This window comes from Terrapene carolina, unplaced genomic scaffold (genome assembly GCF_002925995.2).
Source record: "Terrapene carolina triunguis isolate 2854851 unplaced genomic scaffold, T_m_triunguis-2.0 Scaffold147, whole genome shotgun sequence".
Taxonomy (NCBI): Eukaryota; Metazoa; Chordata; order Testudines; family Emydidae; genus Terrapene; species Terrapene triunguis.
In genome coordinates, this window is record NW_020664498.1 from 3,792,459 (window position 1) to 3,815,547 (window position 23,089).

The 23,089-nt window shown below is 42.0% G+C and overlaps 1 protein-coding gene across 2 annotated transcripts in view; it reads left to right on the forward strand.

Moving 5' to 3' along the window:
• LOC112106608 (calcium-activated potassium channel subunit alpha-1) overlaps positions 1–23,089 on the forward strand; it is a 916,252-nt gene that overhangs the window by 743,204 nt on the left and 149,959 nt on the right. For both annotated transcript variants that reach the window (XM_026653705.1, XM_026653706.1), the window contains exon 16: positions 8,395–8,463. In XM_026653705.1, the coding sequence (XP_026509490.1) occupies positions 8,395–8,463 (69 nt within the window). The remainder of the gene's footprint in view (positions 1–8,394; positions 8,464–23,089) is intronic.

Genomic DNA, 23,089 nt, shown 5'->3' on the forward strand with positions numbered 1-23,089 from the left:
GGAAATTTCTGTTTTGCCTCTTATAATTCTCAGTTTAACCACTTTTCCCATTTAGACTTCAGTAATGCATGTTTTGAACAAATTTGTGATAATGTGATGACCAAGGTTGTATAATTGTGAAGTATTATTGATTATTAAAAATTATTGAGGCAATGGAATAACCCTCTTCTCCCCCTTATGATCCCCCTGCAAAAAAAGGTAAGCTTCAAAACAACAGTGGAGCTGCTCCATGGCCATTACTCTAACCTCAATGTTGCAGTAGTGTTTGTGTCTCCTGTACTGTCCTTGCGTTGTGGATTTTGACAAGTGGCTCCACATAGTCATTCATTGGCCATGCCCCTGCCTCACTCCATCTGCAAAAATTGCCATAGATGAGAAACTGAGTGCCCCGTCCCAGGGAGGTTCTGCTCCTTATGACCCTTCCCATTCACAAGTGGAAGGGAGGACATATAATTTGTCTTGATATTAATAACAATGATATAGTTAATGACATACTGCACAGTATCTCTCACATATTGAAGCATAGACATCTAGAAATCCACCACCCTCTGCATTTGCTGGAAATATATGGGATGTGCTCACATAGAGCTGTCTTCAAGGTGCTGAAAACTCGGGTGTGATCCAATAAATCACCTAAGCAGGTGCTTACCTTTAAGCATGTGATTAGTTCCATGAAGTCAGTGGATCTACTTGCTTGCTTGAAGTACTTGCTTAAGTGCTTTGCTACATCTAGCTAGAATGTGCTACAGTGTACAGGTTTGAGCCCCTAATCAGAATGTCGGATCTCAGTTCATTGATTTAGAGGACAGAAGAAAACTCCCATACTCCCTGTCAGTATAAAGTAGTGGGTTGCTGACCCTGCATTTAATAAGCTGTCCATAGTATTTTTTCATAGATTGTATGCAATTGGTAATTTCCACTCCACTATACAAGCCTTGCTGAACTCACAATATTTTCAGACAATGTCTTTATCCAGCAGGAAAGAAGCATTTGAAATTTCTGTTTATCAGACTCTTAAAGGACACAAAGTACTTAGGCCTGGTCTACACTAGGCTTTTATGTCGACTTTAGCGCCGTTATATCGAATTAACCCTGCACCCGTCCACACCAGGAAGCCATTTAGTTCGACATAAAGCTCTCTTTAAATCGATTTCTGTAATCCTCCCCAACGAGAGGATTAGCGCTAAATTCGACATGGCCATATCGAATTAGGCTAGGTGTGGATGGAAATCGACGGTAATAGCTCCGGGAGCTATCCCACAGTGCACCACTCTGTTGACGCTCTGGACAGCAGTCCGAGCTCGGATGCTCTGACCAGCCACACCCCCGGGAAAATTTGAATTCATTTTCATTTTCCTGTCTGGGCAGTTTGAATCTCAGTTCCTCTTTGGACATCGAGGGGAGCTCAGCAGCAGTGGCAACTATGCAGAGCTCTCCAGCAGAGATGGCCGTGCAATCTAATAGAAAGAGGGCCCCAGCATGGACTGATCGGGAAGTCTTGGATCTCATCGCAGTGTGGGGCGATGAGTCCGTGCTTTCAGAGCTGCGCTCCAAAAGAAGGAATGCTAAGATCTACGAGAAGATCTCCAAAGCCATGGCAGAGAGAGGCTACAGCCGGGATGCAACGCAGTGCCGCGTGAAAATCAAGGAGCTGAGACAAGGCTACCAAAAAACAAAAGAGGCTAACGGACGCTCCGGATCCCAGCCCCACACATCCCGTTTCTACGAGGCACTGCATTCCATCCTGGGAGCGGCCGCCACCACTACCCCACCCCTGACCGTGGACTCCGAGGATGGGATCATGTCCGCGGCCGGTTCCTCGTCGGACATGACAGCGGACAGGGAAGATGAAGAAGGAGATGAGGAGGACGAGGCAGTCGACAGCGCTGGCACCGCTGATTTCCCCGACAGCCAGGAGCTCTTCATCACCCTTACCGAGATCCCGTACCAACCGTCCCCATCCCTTACCCCGGACACAGAATCAGGGGAAGGATCAAGCAGTAAGTGCTGTAAACATGTAAACATTTATTTAAAACAGAACGGTAATATTTATACTATTAACAATGTACATTTATAAAAGTTCTGTAAACTAGTAAAAAAATAATCAGGTACAAAACAGGAATATTTACAAAGGTAACAAATGGGTTTTCATGATTTCTCTGTCTTGGGCTCTTCTCAATTTAGTCCCAAGTGTTTTAAAAATTTTTCACAATGTCCGTTACTCCATGATTCCCAGGCCCAAGACGCTCCACTCCATAGTCCCAGTGCACCTACGCGAAAATCCGGTCAATGTGGCCGGGGATCGACGAGAAATCCTCGTAGGAGAACTCCTCGTAGGTCTCGTGGAGGTAGAGCTCAAGCCTGTTGATCAGGTTCCGGGGTAGGGCGATCTTAGTGGGCCCTCCGTGGTAGCAGACATGCCCCCTCCACGCCACAATCAAGTACTCCGGGATCATGGCCCGACATAGCATGGCGGCATACGGCCCCGGTTTCTGCATGCTTTCCCGCAGCATGCGTTCTCTCTGGGTGTCCGGGATCCTCAGGAGGGTGATGTCGCTCATGACGCCCTGCTTTGAATTAGGGAGGGGAATGTTAGTATTGGGACTGCTTTACAGTCACGCGGTGGAGGGAGAGGGGCAGCATACAGGGATCTTTCCCTGGGACAGCCGCGAGGGGGTGGGACAGGGGCAGAGTTGATGCTGTCCTGATTGCTGGCAGCAGAGACTGGCATTGCTTTCAATGTGAAAGGAGGCCAGTGCTACTGCTGGAGTTTTAAGCAGCCACAAGTCTGCGGCTTACCATTATTGCCCGCTCCAGAAGTTCAGGTCTCCAGCCACAGTTCTCTGAACAGTCCAAGACCTCCGCAAGTCCACAGGCACTGAAGGCGACGGCCGAAAATTCGACCTTGTCCTGAGTGCGCATGTGAGAGGTGCAGTGCATGGTCTTGTTCACAGAGAAAGACTAGGTTCTTTGTATACAATTTCATTTATCTGTCTCAGGAATTCACTCCCTTTTCACAATTCACACAGACACATCTGCGACTGTCTCCCAACCCAGCCTCTCAGCACACTCCCAGAGGCTAGCGCAGATTAGGCGGAGGAAGAAGAAGACGCGTGAAGACATGTTCCCAGAACTAATGGACTGCTCCCGAGCCCAGGCAGCCCAGCAGACACAGTGGAGGGAGAACTTGTCACAAATGCACCGAGCAGTCATGGAACGGGAGGAGAGGTGGCGTCAGGAGGACCAACAGGCTACTGAAAAGCTGCTTGGACTAATGAGGGAGCAAACGGACACGCTCCGGCGCCTTGTGGATGTTCTGCAAGACCGGAGGCAGGAGGACAGAGCCCCGCTGCAGTCTATCTGTAACCGCCCTCACCCGCCACCAAGTCCCACACCACCCTCACCCAAACTCCAAAGAAGGAGGGGCGGCAAGGGCCGTTAAAACTTTCAGTCAACCCCTGCAGACTGCTCTAGCACTAGAAGGCTGACATTCCCCAAAATTTCATAAGTCCTTTCCCACCCACCTCACAGAAGCCCCCGTCCAAGTTTCACACCCCACGTTTCATGTCTGGTTCGCAATAAAATGTTTGTTTCTCTCCATTACTGTTTCAGTCAGGTTCTTTTGAGGGAGAGTCTGTCTGGAGGGGGGGAAGGGGCTTGGTAATTGGGCAGGACAGTGACCTTTAGCAGGGTACAGAGGCGGTGTCAGGTCCAGCATCAGGACACATACACAGTGCAGTCACTGGTTACCCTGGTCAGTCTGGGAGGTGTTTTTCATGTTCTCCATTGAAATAACCAGTCCACCAGTGCGGAGCCTGTCATTCCGGGAGTTTAGAAGCATCATTTGCATCAGAACACTGAACCCGCCCCCCGCCACAGTCTGCGTCCCCGGTTTAAAATATTCCCGCGAAAACAGCAATACAGACAACGCTGTTCATTAACAAAATCGAAATGATTTTATTTTTTGGGAAGGGGAAGGGGGTGAAGGGGGTATGTAACTGGAGAGGATAGTCAAAATGAACTGGGTAAAGAAACGGGGGCAGGTTCAGCTTCTCTGTCCACAAACTGAAAAGTCACTGGTTGCCCTGCTCACTCAGGAACCTAGCTTTCAAAGCCTCCCGGATGCACAGGGCGTCCCGCTGGGATCTTCTAATGGCCCGGCTGTCTGGCTGGACGTAATCAGCAGCCAGGCTATTTGCCTCTAGCTCCCACCCCGCCATAAAGGTCTCCCCCTTGCTCTCACATAGATTGTGGAGCACACAGCAAGCTGCAATAACGATGGGGATATTGGTTTCACTGAGATCACAGCGAGTGAGTAAGCTTCTCCATCTCCCTTTGAGACGGCCAAAAGCACACTCCACCACCATTCTGCACTTGCTGAGACGGTAGTTGAACAGTTCTTTTTCTGTGTCCAGGGCGCCAGTATAGGGCTTCATGAGCCAGGGCATTAGCGGGTAGGCTGGGTCCCCGAGGATGACTGTAGGCATCTCCACATCCCCAAGAGTTATTTTGTGGTCTGGGAAGTAAATACCTTCCTGCAGCCGTCTAAACAGACCAGAGTTCCTGAACACACGAGCGTCATGAACCTTGCCCGGCCATCCGACGTAGATGTTTGTAAACCGTCCCCGATGGTCCACCAGTGCTTGCAGCACCATTGAAAAGTAGCCCTTTCTATTGATGTACTGGCTGGCCTGGTGGTCCGGTCCCAGGATAGGGATGTGAGTCCCATCGATAGCCCCTCCGCAGTTTGGAAATCCCATCGCGGCAAAGCCATCTATGATGACCTGCGCGTTTCCCAGGGTCACTACCTTTGGGAGCAGTACCTTCACGATTGCCTTGGCTACTTGCATGACAACAACCCCCACGGTAGATTTGCCCACACCAGAGTGGTTCGCGACTGACCGGTAGCTGTCCGGCGTTGCAAGCTTCCAGAGGGCTATGGCCACTCGCTTCTGGACAGTGAGGGCTGCTCGCATGCGGGTGTCCTTGCGCTTCAGGGCAGGGGACAGCAACTCACAAAGTTCGAGGAAAGTCCCCTTCCGCATGCGAAAGTTTCGCAGCCACTGGGATTCATCCCAGACCTGAAGCACTATACGGTCCCACCAGTCCGTGCTTGTTTCCCGGGCCCAGAATCGCCGTTCAACAAAATCCACATGCCCCATTGCCACCGTGATGTCCTGGGCGCTGGGGCTCGTGGTTTCTGACAGCTCTGTGCCACTCTCCGACTTCAGGCTCTCACGGCGGTGCCGTAGCCTCCTCGCCCGATTTCTCTGCATCTGCCTCAGGGAAAGGTGTATGATAAGCTGCGAGGTGTTGAGAACGGCCACAAGTGCAGCGATGGTCGCAGCGTGATCCATGATCGCAGTGCTGTGGCGTCCGCGCTGTCACTGACCAGAAAAGTGCGCGAACTGATTTCCCGCCGGCGCTTTCATGGAGGGAGGGAGGGCGTTAGTGACGGACGGATGACGACAAATTTTTTTTACCCAGAAGGCATTGGCGGCTCGACCCAGAATTCCGATGGGCAGCGGGGACTGCGGGAACTGTGGGATAGCTGCCCACAGTGCACCGCTTCCAATATCGACGCTCGCCCCGTTAGTGTGGACTCACAAAGTCGAATTACTGTCCTTAGTGTGTCCTTAGTGTGGACACACACGTTCGACTTTGCAATATCGATTCCACATATTCGATTTAAGTAAAATCGAATTACCCTCGTAGTGTAGACATACCCTTAGAAATGTCTGTATTAAGTGATAAAAGGGAAAGCAGCAGTCACTAGACCTACTTTAACTCCGGAATTATCCACACAGCGTACAATCAATTTCAAATAACAAAAAATAATATAATATACAAAATAATCCCAGTATTTCTAAATGCTTTATTTAATTTAGGAGACTACTGTAAATCTGTTTATCAATTGGAAATTTATTCATGTGTTATTAATATTAGAAAATAAAATATAAAAAATAAAATCTCAATGCACATATTTTTGATAACTGTGACAGGATTTCTGGATAAAAGTAAATGGGAGATGCTCTCATTTTTTCTGAGGGTAGCATCTGGTTCTTAGTCAAAAGTAGCTTGGAGAAAATGTAAATGGCCAGAGCTGGCTTTGAGAAAAAAGATACTGTATACCAAAAGAAAAACCCTTTCCTATCCAATAGCTTGTTATATAAAATACGTTTTGTGTATATGTTAGTGTTCTGTGTATATGAATAGCTCACAAAGATTACATCTTTGTGTTCCACTGCTCAGATACTGTGGTAAAAAGTGCCTTAGAAATAGGAGATATTTGTACATATACACATACCCATACATATCCCAATACTTTAATGTACAAAGAGTAGAGCAGGTTTCCATGTCTAATTTATGCCAATTACTAGCCTTACCAGTCAAGAGGCCTGATTTAATGGCAAGAACAATTTATTTCCCTCTGGGTAGGTAGAAACAGTTGGACTCAGCTTCTTAAGAGCCTTTGTTCATGAACATCTGTGTTCAAACTCCTGTAGTTAACAGATGATGCTCGCAGTAAAAAAAAAAAAAAAAAAAAGATTAAGGCTTCCTGTAAATGTCATTGTCAAATTTTGTGGACCTCTACGTAATCGTTATTGGGAGGGAACGTGATCTAACTTGTTGTTACAGCACTTTTATTGAGGTGATTGCTAGTATAAGACCTTTGTGTGACAAATGGCATTTTTCTGTTTCTGACATTATTTTGCAGCCAGCAACATACTTTATGTTAGTATATCAGGCTAAGTTTCCAGAAGTGGTCAGACAGTAAGATTTGCCTGGGCAGTTGTTGAATTGCACAAACAAGTACATGTAACAAAATATTTATTGTTACAGCTTAAAAACACTTTTAGCCATGCAAGTTGATTTGAATATTAAGTACTGTGAATGTGAATTGTATACTGATGCTAATACACTATGCCACTTTCCAGCTTACAGGGAGCTCATTGTAGCTCTCTGAGTCTCAACCATCTAGCCTCTGCATAAGTTAAAGCTTGTGGACTGGGGTGGGGTCCGATCACAGTTTTAATTTACACCAGTGGAGAATTGGGCACAGCTCTGCTCTTGAACGGCTTCTCCAGCATCCTCTCCGACCTCAACACACACATTCCCTTCACTTACAGTGGGAGAAGTGGGATGTTCCAGCATAGGAAGCTGCAGAGCCACCTCTTCCAGCTTTGTGCTGGTCAGAAATTCTCCCTATATAAGGGGAATTCTCTACTGCAATTTTCTCTTTGCTTGTGGTTCACTTTATGCAGCTTAAGCAGTATGGACAGGTAAATCTGGCTCTGTAACGTAGTGTCTAGTAGCCTCCCCTCATGTTGCATCTTTCTGCTTGGAGGTTTGATTTGTGGGAGTCTAAAGAACTCCGTTCTTTTACAATTATGTACTTAGTGCCTTGTCCACTTAGTTTACTTAGTATACTGTCCATGTTTTCCACTTTTACTGTACAAGAATAGTGTACTAAGTACGTTCATTGTACACGGTCGTAAGTACATAATTGTAAAAGGGTAAAGTTCTCTAAACTGTATAAACCCATAAAAGAAATACTCCAAGAAAAATATGTGAATCACATTCCACAAGTTAATAGCATAAGGAGGCATGTAACTTAGTATTCACTTACATTTGAGTGATGAAAACGGAATGCAAATACTTTCTAGCTAAGAATTTTAGTTGGTTTTCCGTATGTTTTATTTTATAATTCTGATATTGTCTGCATTTAGGAAGATAGTTGATCGGGTGTTGGACTCAGTGGGGACACACTGGTGTAAAGCTGGTGCTTCCTGGAATGTATTGCTAAATAATGGCTTTCACAGATTTTCACAATTATAGTGGTGTTTGTTAAAAAGTCAGTATTTGCCTTTCCACATATTTCCCCCTACATTTAGAACAGGAGATAATTTTGATAACTGAGGTAATAATTGGCAAATATTAACTTTTTAGTATATCCTTCTGTGTTTAGGGTTTTAATACTGGAAAGTACATTGTCTAATGAATGTGCAGTACTGGCAACAGGAATCCTATAGCTAAATTCCAACACAGATTTGAAAACTTGGCCCTAGATATCCACAATACAAAACAAGCACATGTTTGGTTTTGAGTATTGTACCCTTTACTAGCTAATAAAAGTGATGCTGGTACTGTCAACTTGCTAGAGTGATATATGAACGAGGGTGACTGTTGTTAACCTTCACAATGGAAAGGCCTTGATAAGTGCTATATCTACAGCAAGTTGAGAAATTTTTTAGGTTTTTAGCAAAAAATCTCATGAAAAATGTGTCCGTTTTTCGTCACAAAATGTGGAATTTTGAAATGTTTTGACCAATACTAGATGTATGTTAACAATCATGAAAAAGCACTGAATTTTGACTTCTTTTCTTCCTGCAGACTGGTGTTTGCGAAGCTAAAGCTCTTAATGATAGCCATAGAATACAAGTCAGAAAAACGGGAAAGCAGGTACGTTAATGACTACAAAATTTGACAGCTTTTCAGTATGCACCATAGACAATTTGGTCTTCTACTTTTTTTTTCTGAATGAACATAGCTCTTTTATGCATGTGAAAGCATTTCAAAGCATAATTAATATGGCATCACTTTACACCAGTTCACATAATACTGGCAGGCTCTGCCTCTCTCCCCCTCTGCACCTGAATTAACATTATGTCAAATACTTTGTTGGAAGAAAGGCTGGTAGTTTTATGTACAACTTACTTCAATAAGTGTCACTTGGTATCAGTGAAACAAATAGCTTCCACCTTTTTTTTGCCCAGGCTGACCTCACGAGGGAGCCAGTCTGCTGTAATCAGAAAAGTAGTGTATTTTACTGGACTGTCAGGAATGAAAGATAGCAACAATCTCATGATAATATGCGCTGTATTATGTACTGCATGCATTTCTCTGCATCACAGTTTTAAATGAATGAGAAGAGAAAGCTATTTTTAGAATAAACATGGAAGGTTTGGACAGTATAGATACAATAGATAGATATAGATAGATATATATGTGTGTAAGAGTGTATAAATAATATGATTGAGCTGGGAAGGATTTGTTTTAGTTAGAAAATCTGAATATGCCAATTTCACTCTCCATCCAAAAATTGAAGGAAAAAATCTTTATAGCTAATAACAAAAATTTACAGACAGAAAAAGAGTTGTTTTGTGTATGAGAGCTAAAAAGAGTCCCAGCTTAATGTGCATTGGTGTCAAAATTCTATCTAATTTATCAATACCTCCATCTGTACATTCACACCACATTCATTGTTACCTGAGATGGTAACAAAACCTCCTGGTCTGTTGCCAGTGTGCTCTAAAAGGGCATGATGCAAAGTAATTGTGGACTTACAAACTGTATTAAATATTTCTGAAATATGTTATCAACATACTGTAGACAAATCTATTACAAGATTCTGTAGTAAAACTGTTAACATACGCAGAAGTCTGTCATCTTATCTTTTTGGTAACTGGTCACCTAAACCTAAGATGGAGGTGATATTGAGTTTATACAGCGTTAGACCATGTCTACACTACCACTTCTGTCGGCAAAGCATATGTTGGGCAAGGGTGTGAAAAAACACACCCTTGTGCGACATAAGTTTCACCAGCATAAGTGGTAGTGTGCACAGCATTATGACAGCAGGAGAGCTTCTTCCACCAACATAGTTACCACCGATTGTTTGGGGGGGGTTTAATTATGTCAACAGGCAAGCTCTCGCCTGTTGGCATAGAGCAACTACACAAAAGATCTTACAGTGGCGCAGCTGCATCGCTACTGTGCCACTGTAAAGTCTTTAGTGTAGATATAGCCTTAACCTTCACCTGAACAACCAGTTCAGTTCTTAAACCATGTATCACAACTTTGGACATGTTTTTATATTTTTTTAATTATTTGTTTAAAGAATGTTTAATCATCCCTAAGTATCCATTTTTCTGATTATAAAGAATCTATTAAAAAAGTCCTGGGGTATCCAAGACAGTCTGAATGTTTCCACTTGTTAAGTGGATAGTTGAAATATAGCTCCCATTGAACGTTTGATTTTACATCCCTCTTTTTTTTTTACAGTCCTCTGACAAATGATATGTGAAATGGTGTATGTGACGCTGGATTTTCTTTTTGTCCAATACCACTGCAAATTAAGGGGACCCTTCTTTTAAGTCAGAATTTTGAAATGTTTTCAACTCCCATGGGCTTATCTTAAAATAGATACCTTCCAATGAATAGCCTCATTCTGCATTAGCAGGTGTAGAGCGAGCAATTTATTGTTTTCATGTTTGATCAGTTTCATCCATCACTAGAAAGGACAATACAATAGATACATTATCGGTAACTATTTACATGAAGTTCTTGGTTTATACTGCTTCTCAATAAGAATTCATACTCAGCTCTTTGCTGTCATTGCTTCCATTGTCATTTTGTGATATAAGTGTTGATATTCGTAGTTTTTCTTCAATAATTTATGAGAGGATCCATCTCCCATGTAGGTCAATTGGAGCCCTTCCACCAACTTCAATGGGAGTTGGATTGGTCCTTATTCACATGATGGTACAGAAAATTCAAATAAAGTAACACAGCATGATAGAGCATCCACATATATATATTCATTACTTAATGTCAAAAGTTAAAAGTTCATAGTAAAGAAATACGGTAGAAAGTGAGGACAACAGAATTTCTAGGAAAAAATAAAATACTAATGAAGATGAGTTAACAGTTTTGAGACTGTGATAGCACAGTATTTGTTATACAACAGTAGAGAAATCCATTAGTTGGAGGGCCAGCTTTTGCTCTTTTAAACTAGTGCCAAAATAGTACTGTTGGTCTGATGAACCAGGGACTGTTTTAAGGTTAATTATCTTGTGAACCACCATAGCTGGAATATTTACATTTCGTTAGAAAGCTTGGAATAATCACTTTCCTGTGACATATGATGTTAATTTATAGTTTTGCTTGTCCATGTGATACTGGACCTCAGTATCACGTACTTCTGATACCGTCCTGAATTTCTACCATATGCTTTGGCCCCAGTTAACCAGAGCACTTAAGCATATGCTTAAAAATACCAGTAAATAATTAATGTAATAAATTAAATGAAACCCATGCTTTAAAACCAGGTAAAGTCCCATTGAGTTTAATGGGACTTCAAAGTTAAGCACGGGCTTAAGTGCATTGCTGAATTGGAACATGTTAGTCTAACCAGAAATGTAATGGTAGAAATCATCCATTTCTCACTTTTTAGGGTTTCTTGAGAATATTGGCTCCTAGAGTCATGCTTGAATTGAAGCAGAGAGATGAGAAAGCAAGACAGTGATCAGAATAACCTGATTTTAAGCATGGGGAGTCAGTTTATTGCATTCATTATTCAACAATATTTTTTGTTGCTGTTGATTGTGGTGAAAATATCAGACCTTTTTCCCTCCAATTCTAATGTCTTCAGCATTTAACTGGGCCTTAATTGGTAGTTCCTCTTCAGTGTGAATAGGGAAGCTGCCTATACCATGGGACTGAACCCAGCTTCACACACTTCTTGGGCGAGGGGTCCACAGTGGAGGTATACAAATTAACTAGCCTCCTTGTATTGTGAAACTTTTGAGAAGTTCTCCATAGTTTACATTCGATGGCAACAAAAATGTTCAGAGGAAAAAATATTTAACTAGATGCTTGCTTCGAGGACCAGTATAGCATGATGTTCCTGAGTCTGGAAACATTTTGAAGCTCCAGTACCAATTTTTTCAGGGCCAGTGAAAGATTACTTCTTTGAATAGTGTCCCTGTGGGTGCTCCACTTCAGGTGTGCATATACCCCTGAGATTTGATCAGAAATTTCTGGTAGCAGTGCTCGTTCAGCCGACGCATACACCCTACACACCCTCGTGCCCCATACCGAGGCTATATAGGGCTTCTTGGACAAACCGCACTCAGTTTCTTTTCAACCTCCTTCAGCCAGAGACAGAATTTAGTGTGCACCTGTTTCCTCTTTTATTATTATTCTTAGCATTAATAGTTCTTAGTAGTAGTAGATTTAGTGTCTTGTAGATGTTGGAACGTTTGTTCCCACTTGTTTTTCTCTTTTCTTTCAAAAAAAATTATATATTCATATTTTTGTTTGTTTTTCCCCCTACTGAGGGGCCCTAACAAATTTTCTTCTGTCTGGGCTGCTGGGCTCCCTGGGATTTAAAAGGTGCTTCTCTTGTCAAGAAGTAATCCCCATGAGTGACAGGTACTCCCAGTGCATTTGTTGTTTGAGAGACGCTCATATTCCCAGCAAGCACCAGATCTACACTTCTTTTAAGGGAAGGTTCCCATAAAAACAGGGAAATAAAGTATAGGCTCTTAATAATAGAGCTAACCTTAAGACTGGCTTCTGACCAGATGCAGAAAACCCACCTGTACAAGCTATTAGTGCCGTGTCGACATTGAGATTACAGTCACTGAGAGCTTCCAAGGTGAAGATGGCATAGAAACCCTGGTCTCTGACAATCTCTATGAGCGAGGTACCAACAACTGCGCTGGCGGTACCAAGAGCTTCCCACTCTAACACAGAGGAGGGGATAAGATGAGAAGAACAGCAAGTTCCTCCTTGAAGAAGATTTAGTCACTGGAGGCCCTGAGATGGCTGCTTGTGAGGCTCTGAGCACTTCAGGTACTATGAAGCACTTCAACTAAGTCCCATACTACAGCGGTAAAGGCCTCAGCACCAAAGACTACTATTACCAAGAAATAGTGGAATCCACTATCCCCTTGGTACTCACATCAATGCCTTGGACAATGGCATCTGGATCATCATCAGTGCCTGTATCAAGTTCTGTTGTGCTCCTGGTATCACAGACATTCTGGTACCCGAAAGACCTCATGGTACCGAATGAGCCTGAGTCTCCACTCCTTGTGACTTCTGGACACCTCTAAATACTGAGGTCTGCTGAGTCCCTGACTGCTCATGTTTCTGTGAGACCTACGTCTTCCCTAACTTCTACTATCCATGAAGCGGGGTTGCCACCTCTCCTACAATATGTGGAGGAGCATTCTGACTCAGACTCTGAACTTTCAGTTCATGGGTCTCCACTTTATTCCAGTATCAGAGGGGTAGCCGTGTTAGTCTGGATCTGTAAAAAGCAACAAAGAGTCCTGTGGCACCTTATAGACTAACAGACGTATTGGAGCATAAGCTTTCGTGGGTGAATACCCACTTCGTCAGACGCATTTTATTCCAGAAGACATTATTCCCTGATGCAGATGCAACAAAGCAGGATATCAGACCCCTGCCTACAAATATTGTGGATGGTCAACGTTGGATACCTCCCCCCACCATGCCTTTTGGTTCCCCTCACTGGCCTTACTGAGTGGCACACTGTCTGAAGTGGTTCACGACCATGAGTGCCAACCCATGGGGAGACTGTCAAAAAACAGGGCAGATACCCCAAACTGTCCGTATGTTCTATAATTAGATTTCCCCAGCCCAGTAACAAATGTGAACTGAAGCGCTATAATTGTCCTACCATGGAATCACAAACAGACTGAAATGCCCAGGAGGACTATCTTGCAACTGAGGCAAGTTAGATTTTGTAATAGTTGGTTGCTATATACCAAAGATCACTAAAGATTCAGGTGGCTTCCACTCCCAAGAGACCAGTCACTTACCTCAAGTCAATTTGTACCTCAGATCTGGCATCAAAGACAATGCTTGTAGCCAATCCTGTAGTAAACTAACTAACGATTTATTAATTAGGAAAAAGAAATACAGGTTAAAGCAGACAAACATATATACACAAATGAGTTACAGTCTGTGGTTCGAAAAGGTAACAGAATTGTAGCAATCTGTCAGCACTGAATGTCTTTTAGGGCTAATCCAGGTTCATTCTGGGGGTCTCTGCTTCTGTTTCATAGCTCCAACCCTGTCAAAGTCCAAAAAGCAAAAGAGATGAAAAATTTTCTTGTTCACCATCTTTATTTCCTCCTTCCAGAATCCAAGCTGATGGGATGATCCTTTTTTCATTTGGACCGCTACATGGGTGTAAAGGGGCAATTAATAAAGTCTTTGTATTGTGATGTCCCACAATGGCCCATTTAGTTTTGATGACCTTCTTAATCAACCGGAGACAATCTCATCTGACAGATTGATGGTTTCAGGGCAACCATTTTTTACAGTTATAAAGCAAAAACTTAAAGCATGTGATAAAGATATTATAAATGAGATTAATGCATGCAGCAATTTACAAGCGTTTCATAAAATCTAAACACTAAACATATTGTTATAAGTTCAATATCCATACTGACACACAGGCGAAAAGAATGGTTCACAGCAATGAATTTCAGTCCTTGGCTGGGGCCTAAAGCCTCGACAAGAGCTGGCACCTGGTTTGCCAGTGTCACACTGGGATCCTTTGGCAATGTACCACCAGCGATTTCAAGGGACCATGATTCCCAGGAACACAGAATCCCTTGTTCCTGGATACTACCCATCCGTCCTCCCCATTCTGAGCCAAAGGAGACCTTAAAGGAGCAAGAGGCAAGGGCAGAGAAGGAGTTCCCCCCCCACACACACAAATATTTCTTGTCATCACCTGACGAGGCAGTAATGCCACAACTGCCTTCATTAGCCAAAAGACTTTAGGCAATTCCAGGACCTGATGAAAACAGGTCGCTGACACCCTGCAAATTCCCCTGGAAGAAGTCCAGGGTTCACAGCACAGACTTCTGGACATATAGCACAGTTCTACCCCAGCACGGGCATCACTGCCAATTAATGAAGCCCTTTTTGAGCCAGCCAAGACCATCTGGCAAACTCCAGCAATGCCCCCCACCCCTGCAATTGGGCTGATTAAAAAAAAAAAAAAATACTACGTTCCAAACAGGGATTCTGAGTTTTTATTTTCTTGCCCAGTACCAAATTCTCTGGTAGTGGACAGTCAATGAAAGGGGCAGGCAACATACCCCAAAAGCCACCTCTTATAATAAGGGCCAGAAATGTCTGGACCTTTTTGGTTGTAAAAGCTACTTATCAGCAACCTCCTAGTTCATGATAGCTAACCACCAGGTGCTGAGGTCAAAACATGACTATCTGAACTACCTGACCATTTGCCACAGGAACACTGAGAACAATTTGAGCAGAATAATAACGGAGTGTCAGCTCTTTGCAAAAATATCACTGCAGGCTTCACTCGATACAATGGACCCTACAGCTGGATCTATTTCCACAGCAGTGGTGATGAGACAAGCTTCCTGGCTTCAGTTGTCTAGATTCCTGTGGGAAGTACCATCTATAGTGGAAGGTTTACCTTTCAATGGCCACAAGCTTTTTGCAGACTCCATAGATGACTCGCTTCATACCTAAAGGATTTTAGGGCGACACTTTAGGTCTTTTGGGATATACACACCTGCAAATAAGAGAAAATTTAGCAGATCTCAACCAGCACAAAGATCTCACCCTGTTCGATTTTCCATTTTCCATAGGCCACCATAACCACTAGCTAAGAGATTGATATTTTCAAAGAAGAAGCCTATAACTACATTGACTGTTTCATCCCAACCATCAACATCATCCATATGCCAATTTTGACGGTTTGGTCAAGAGTCTAAACCATGCAGTGACCAGAATTTCTCAGGTGCATTACACAACCCGCCTACTCAATTTGGGGTACCGCCTCTCTCTATTCCATTGAGTATGGGAGGCTATAACATTGGACAAATGGGTATTGGAGGGCATTACATTGGGTTATAGTATCCAATTTACCTTAATCCCACTTCCCACTCCCCTTCCCTGTCCCTCTTCATGGGACAATGGGTCCCTTACATGGGACTCTTACGATCAATTACTGACACAAGAGATCTCATTGCTCCTAAGTCTTGGAGACATAGAACCAGTTCCACTTCAACACAGGAGAAAAGGGTTCATTCAAAATATTTTCTGATACATAAGAAAAACAGGGATTGGAGGCTGATACTAGATCTCAGACAATTAAACAAGCATGTCAGACATCTGAAATTCAGGATGGTGTCCCTAGTAGCTATAATTCCCTCCCTGGAATTAGGGGACTGGTTTTTGACCCTTGACTTCAAAGATGCCTATTTCCACATAGCAATTCATCCCTCTCAAAAAAGATTTCTTCATTTCACAGTCACAATTATTACCAGTATCGGGCCCTACCCTTTGGCCTGTCATCCACCCCACGGGTGTTCTCAAAGATCACGGTGGTCGTAGCAACCTAGTCCATCATCTAGGAATAAGCCTTTCCCTATCTTGACAACTGGATCCTCAAGGGACAGTGATATCAGGAGGCGTTGTTGGCAGTTGAAACAACAACTTTACTATTCTAAAGTCTAGGCCTGCAGATAAATCTTGAGAAATCGTTTTTGACCTTACACAGCAAATTCTCTTTATAGGAGAATTTTTAGATTTGATAATGAGCAGAATTTCTCTCCCTCTCGACAGGTTCCTTGCTCTAAAGGACCTTATCTAAAGAGTGCAGCTGAACCCTCAAGTTCCAGCAAGGACATATCTGCAACTGCTGAGACATGTTGCAGCTTGCATTTTTGTGACACAGGTTGCATCCTTGATGTCTCCAGGGGAGGCATAGAACAGTTTATGTACCCCAAAAACACAGTCTGAACAAACAAGTATCTGTACCCAACTGGCTCCTTCAGTCATGCACCTGGTGGCAGAATCCTTCCAAGGTTTGTGCAGGAATCCTGTTCACCCAGAATCCCCCTATTATTATGTTAACATCAGATGCTTCCCTCTTGGGATGGGGAGCACATTTGGGTCCTCACATAGACCAATGCAAATGGTCATGACAGGAACAATGCTTGCATATCAATATGTTGGAGTTAAGAGTTGTCAGAAGTGCTTGCCTTCACTTTCTTCCCCTACTCAAAAACAAGTCCATGAAGATCATGACAGACAACGTAGCTTGCATGTATTATATCAGTCATCAGTGAGGTGTGCGCTCCCCCCACACTGAACTGAAGCGATAATGCTGGAACTGGTGCATAGCCAATCAGATAATCATCTCGGCTTCTTACCTCCTGGGTACACAAAAACATGGCAGAGCAACTCAGCAGACATTTCTCCCTAAATTACAAATGGGAGTTGGATTCTTGAGTCTTCAAAAAAAATTCCTAGCTTGAGAATGTCCACAGGTTAACCTTTTAGCCAAGGCAGCCAACACGCAGTACAGGAAATTCTGTTGCAGAAGGGGACTTGATCCCCAATCTCTAAGAGACATTCTCCTTATTACATGCACAAAAGGTCTTTTTTATACATATCTTCCAACTCCATCGCCTTTAAATGTCCTCATCAAGATCAAGCAAGACCAAGCCAAGATCATTTTGATTGCGCCAACTTGGCCAAGACAAGTTTGGTTTCCAACCTCATTAAACTCACCTCTTGCCTTGCATGGTGGCTCTCAATCAAACCTCGACTATTGTTTCAGGATGCAGGTCAGACGCTTCATCCCAATCTGAACATTCTTCAACTACACACATGGTTCCTCAGTGGTTCTCCAGACCAGAGGCCACCTGTTCATCGGAAGTACAAAATGTACTTTTAAATAGCAGAAAGAGATTTACCAGACACACTTCCCTTCAGAAATGGAGAAGATATAATCTTTGGTGCATCTGGTGCCATCTTTCTCCTATCTAGTCATCTTGTTCCACAATCTTGAATTACCTGTTGGAATTGAAAGATTCAGGTCTTTCTATGGGTTCCATTCATGTTCATTTAGCGGCAATAACAGCTTTCCATGTGCCAGTAGTAGGTTTCTTAATATTCACTCAGTAAAACAGAGCAAGATTCCTGAAAGGTTTTATGAGTCTTTTCCCTCAGATTAGAGCCCTGACACTGCTTTGGGATCTCAACTTGGTTCTTAACTGTCTCATGAAACAACCCTTTGAGCCACTGGGTATGTGCTCACTGTTACATCTGTCTATGAAGATGGTCTTTTTGGTGGCCATTACTTCTGCTCAAAGGTTTGCAGAGATGGGGGCTTTAATTGCAGGCCCTCCGTTTACTGTGTTCTCCAAGGGGAAGGTATCATTAGGACCCCATCCAAAGTTTTATCTTAAGATTTCTGCTGAGTTTCACATTAACCCCAAACTAGTCACCTTTTGTTTTGTTTTTTCCCTAAGCCGCATTGGCCTACCCAGGAGTCTATCTTCTATACATTAGATGTTAAGAGGGCATTAGCCTTTTACTTCGACAGAACCAGGCCGTTCAAGAAGACCCGTAGACTCTTTGTTTCTATTGCAGATAGGTCAAGGGGGAGCCTCTGTTTCCACTCATTGACTTTCTATACGGATTTCTGGATGCATTATTGCCTCTTATTGTTTTGTTGAGGTTCCGCCTCCACTACAAGTGACTGTGCGCTCTACTAGATCATAGTCTATGTTGGTAGCCCACACAAAAACGTTCCAGTTGCTGAAATCTGCAAGGCTGCAACATGGTCATTGGTGCATATGTTTTCTGCCCACTATGTCTTGGTTTACAATGCAAGATCAGACGCTACAGTAGGTCACACAATTCCTTCTTCACCAATGGACTCTGTTCCAAAACTCCCACCTCCTTGAGGGATTACTGCTAGGGAGCCACCTGAATTGGAGCACTCACAGGCATGCTACTTGAAGGAGAAGAAGAATTTACACAGCTCGTGTAGTAAGACGAGTTTTTTGAGATTTGTGTCCCTGCAGGTGCTCCACTACCCATCCTCCTTCCCCTCTGCTTCGGAGCTACCTCTGTGGGACTTTGTGGTAGAGAAGGAAATGAGGGCAGTTCACTCATGTGGCCTTATATAGCCGCGTTACAAGGTTCAAGGATTTGCAGGGCTCATATGCAGGCCAAACGGGCACTGCTACCAAAAAATCTCCGCTTAAAGGCGCACGAGCGCATGCACATCTGAAGTGGAGCACCCACAGGGACACACATCTCGAAGAACTCCAGTCACTGCACAAAGTGAGTAAGCTCTCTTTATGTACTGGGCCTGCACAACAAACCAGATGATAACGTTTGTTGTCCCTGATTTCCATTATTATTTTTAATAATACATGTTATTTATCTGTTTTTATAAGCAAATTATATACCTGTTCCTATAGTTGCACAGAAAAACTCCCTCTGAAGTCAGTGATAGTTTTCCGGTGCAAGAACCATAGGATGAGACATACTAGTGTATGCATTTTTACAGAGATACATAGTAAAATCCCGGCACCACTGTAATCAATAGCAAAGCTTCCATTCACTTCAGTAGAGCCACAATTTCAGCCATAGTGTAAACATCCATTTCCCTAAGCAATCATTTGCTGTGTACATATTTCATGATCCTTTTTTACCTTTGTTTCTTATTTTTCACACTGAAATTTAAAGATCTATTTTATTTTGTGAAGAATATGATTAAATCCTCTTTTTTTAAATGTAGATCTTTTCAAAAGCTTTTCATTAAAAAAAGAAACCCAATAGTTTATGCAAATCCAACTATAAATAATACAGCCATATACACAGTGAATGTAAAATATAATTTATGAAACAGATATTATGAAGCTACATAGACCATATTTTATGCTGATTACAAATTCTTCATATTAGATCTAATGCATAATTATATTTTACCTTATGGCATTTTAAAAATCACATAATATATTACAGTTAGGTTCAGTTTTTAAGAGATCACTCAATTTAAAATTTTGATCCTGATTTGGAATCCACTAACATAGATCCCTGCACCTGTGCAGAATCTCACTTAAGTAAATGGAATTCCCTAGAGGTGCACTCTAGCTGATTCCAGTGTCAGATCAGAATCTGAGTTAGCTGCTAGTGTATTTGAAATAATGTATTCTACTCTTGGGCTAATAATCCTGGATACGGTTGGTGTTAACATGCTTGAGAAACACTTCTTTAGATTTACTGTTGTTTCTATGATGCAGCCCCAAAGTTTATTTCTGAAATACTATTTCTTAAACCAGTTGCAGAAACGCATAATCTCCTTTGTTAAAAAAAAATAGTCCAAAGGGGCATGTAGAGAATCTGTCTGAGATCATGACAGAAAAAAAGTTATCTAATATACAGAAACCACATCAATGCAAATTGCAAAGATACACACAAAATCCCCATCCTAATCCCTCAATGCCATTTGGAGTTTTCCATTGCCCCCCCCCCCTTTTTTTTTCTTCCTACAAGAGTAAGCAAGAATGAAGGCCTAACCAACATTCTTCCCTCACGCACCCTGTGTTTTACTCCTCTGTTAAATATTCTCTTTGTCTCTCCATTTATTTGTCCTCATTCTCAGCAGAAAAACCTTTTTTTAATGTTATGGTCATTGAAGAATTTTAAATAAAGGGTTTTTTTGCTTTTGTTTTGGTGTCAGTTGATTTCTTATCAAAGTGTTTGATTTGCAATTTTTTTCTTGTCGTTTGCAGAAGCCGAAAGCGGTATGCCCTCTTCGTTACCTTTCCTTCCAACCTCAACCCTACCTTCACTCCTTCTAACTTCAGGACTAATTCCTTGCCAAGAACTCAGGAAGATAACACCTTTGTCTATCTTTCTCTCTATATATGTACATATATATATATATTCATGTGTCTATGTGTGTGTGTATATATATATATATATGCATATTTATATATGAGCCCCCAATTTCAAAGAGGAGAGAAAATAGAATCATTTTGTTTCTTTATTGGTTCTTGTGACTCATGCACTAACTTCTTTGCAGGAATTATAAAATTAAATAAAAGCATTAGACTTTTATTTCATCGTGGAACCATTGATGTATCCAATTATTACATTTGGAAATCAAACTTGGTCTGCTGTTCAACGTCCTTTTTTCTCTTTTTGTTAATTTGTTTTGTATTGTGACATGTCCTCTGTGTCTACCAGTCTTTGTGCTGCCATTTTATCTCCATATTCACAACCTTTTTGATAGCCTCTCTTCCCACAGAGTCTTTCTGTAAAATACATGTTTCACAATACAATACTTTGTGCTCTTGTAGTTTCGCCTCCCATTAACAATGACCAAATGCCTGATTTTTTTGCATTGCTGCTCCAGATTAATTATAATACAGTACTCATTAAAGCTACTGTACTGTTCCAGTGAAGTACCTATAGGTAGTTTAGGCTATATGTTCATATTCATTTTATTACATGAGCTCATTTATTGAAACAACTCAAATGAAAGAGTTTGCTTCGTTTGTTTTTTCTTTGTGTTGGCATGTTTTGCATATTCTTTTAATAACCACGTTACAGGCCTCATCTCTAGCCTACATTCCATTTTGTTGTTTTTGGTTTGAATGAAATAAACAAAGCGGGACCTACCACGTCCCTATTTTTTAACAATTTATCACAGTCTGACTCTTTGTGGTGTCCTTTGGAAACTCCTCGTTGTCAAGATGTATTTCAGTTTCCTACTTAATCACATACTCCAACCTTAATTTCCACATTTGTTCTGTTGTGTGTGTTCTGTGTGTTGTGTTTATTTTCTTTATAGTCTTACTCTACTGTGTTTTTTGAGTCGATGTGTGAAAAGAGAGGTGGCTTCCTGTCAGTTTGGCATTGTTGATATGATCCAACTGCAGAGAAGTTACTGCAACACAGCATCTTCAAGGATCTGCAGTTGTTGCACCTCTACTTGGCTTCTTGCTTTTGAGTATATTTACCTTGTGGTGAAGGCATGCTGATTCTGGCATGTTGAGCAGTGTGAAAAAGTGTGGTACAAAGTGCAGTTGCTTGCTCCCAGAATAAAGTACATTATGCTGCTGAGTTCATTTATTTCCATTGTATTCCTAGTTGATTCACTTCTTAAACCAAAAACACTAATTGAACTATTTTACAGTGTATTAATTTCAGCGCAATTATTGAACTAGTGCTAGCATATCCCTGGTAAAGTACCTTATGCACGCATGGCACACTTAGTAGTCATTTTTATTAAGAACTTAATTCCTGGGAGCAACATTTTGTGATTCTGTTTGCTTGTAGTAACTAAGCTTTCATATACTGTAGCATGTAATGTTGCAATGTGTCTTTTGCCTTGTATCCTTTTTAGTGTCATAATAGAATTTTCTATGTATAGCTATATGGAATTTGTACTCATGTCAGTCATAGAGCCCAGAAGAAAGAAGCAATGCCTATGAGTTACAAGCGGTGTGCAGCTGGTATTCACACAGATCCCACACGCTGGTTTGTGCACCAACCCTCACACGTGCTTTCAAAATATATTCTGAAAAGCCATAATGGTTCAAATTAAATCTATAATTTATAGTTGTTTTCATGACATGGCACAATTAAAGAGGCCATTGCACTAATATTGTGCATTTCATCTGGGCACAGCATGAACCAGTTTAAAATGGTAGCTGTGTTTATATGTGTGATAGCTATAGTCAATAACATCCCATTATCTCGTTTCAGTTAATATAAGTATTATAATATGACTATTATAATATGTGACTGATGAATATATTAGAGTTTCTATTTTAGTTGCCTGGGGAATGGTACAGTACATCTACCACAAGGTTTAAACCAGAGTTGTCATGGCCTTTTGTCACTGATTTAGTTCAAAGTTTGCCATTTTTGCTTCATTGAGTTAAAAAATGGACCCGTATTTTTAGACCAGGATCAATGGCAGGTAGGAGCGTATCTGAAAAATATGAAGAGGAATACCGCTGGATCAGAACGGGTCTCTTGGCATGGATCTCCATGAGTGTTCTGTTATTTATTTATGTGTACATATTACATGTTACCTGGTGGGGTTAGATATTAGCAATTAGGGATTAAATTTCCATAAGTCACTTAGAAGAACAAATCCTGTTTTACAAAGCTCCTAAGTCACTTAGTGCTTTTGCAAATTTATCCTAATGAAAATAAAACATAAAGTATTAATAATACCGTAGAATGAGACATAGTTTGGCTCATACTGTGGGAGTTTCCCAACAAAGCTCTACCAATACACCTCCATTCTGACCTACGTCATCCCTTTGTCTTCCAGTCTTGGGGCTCCACACAAGGTTCCTGTTAAGGTGCCTTGCCTTGATCTGCTATCTTCTCTGCTATTTCCATTCTGGTTTCCATCTGCCAGTGCATCTTAAACTAATTCCTGTCCTGTGTCATCCCTGGTAATTGA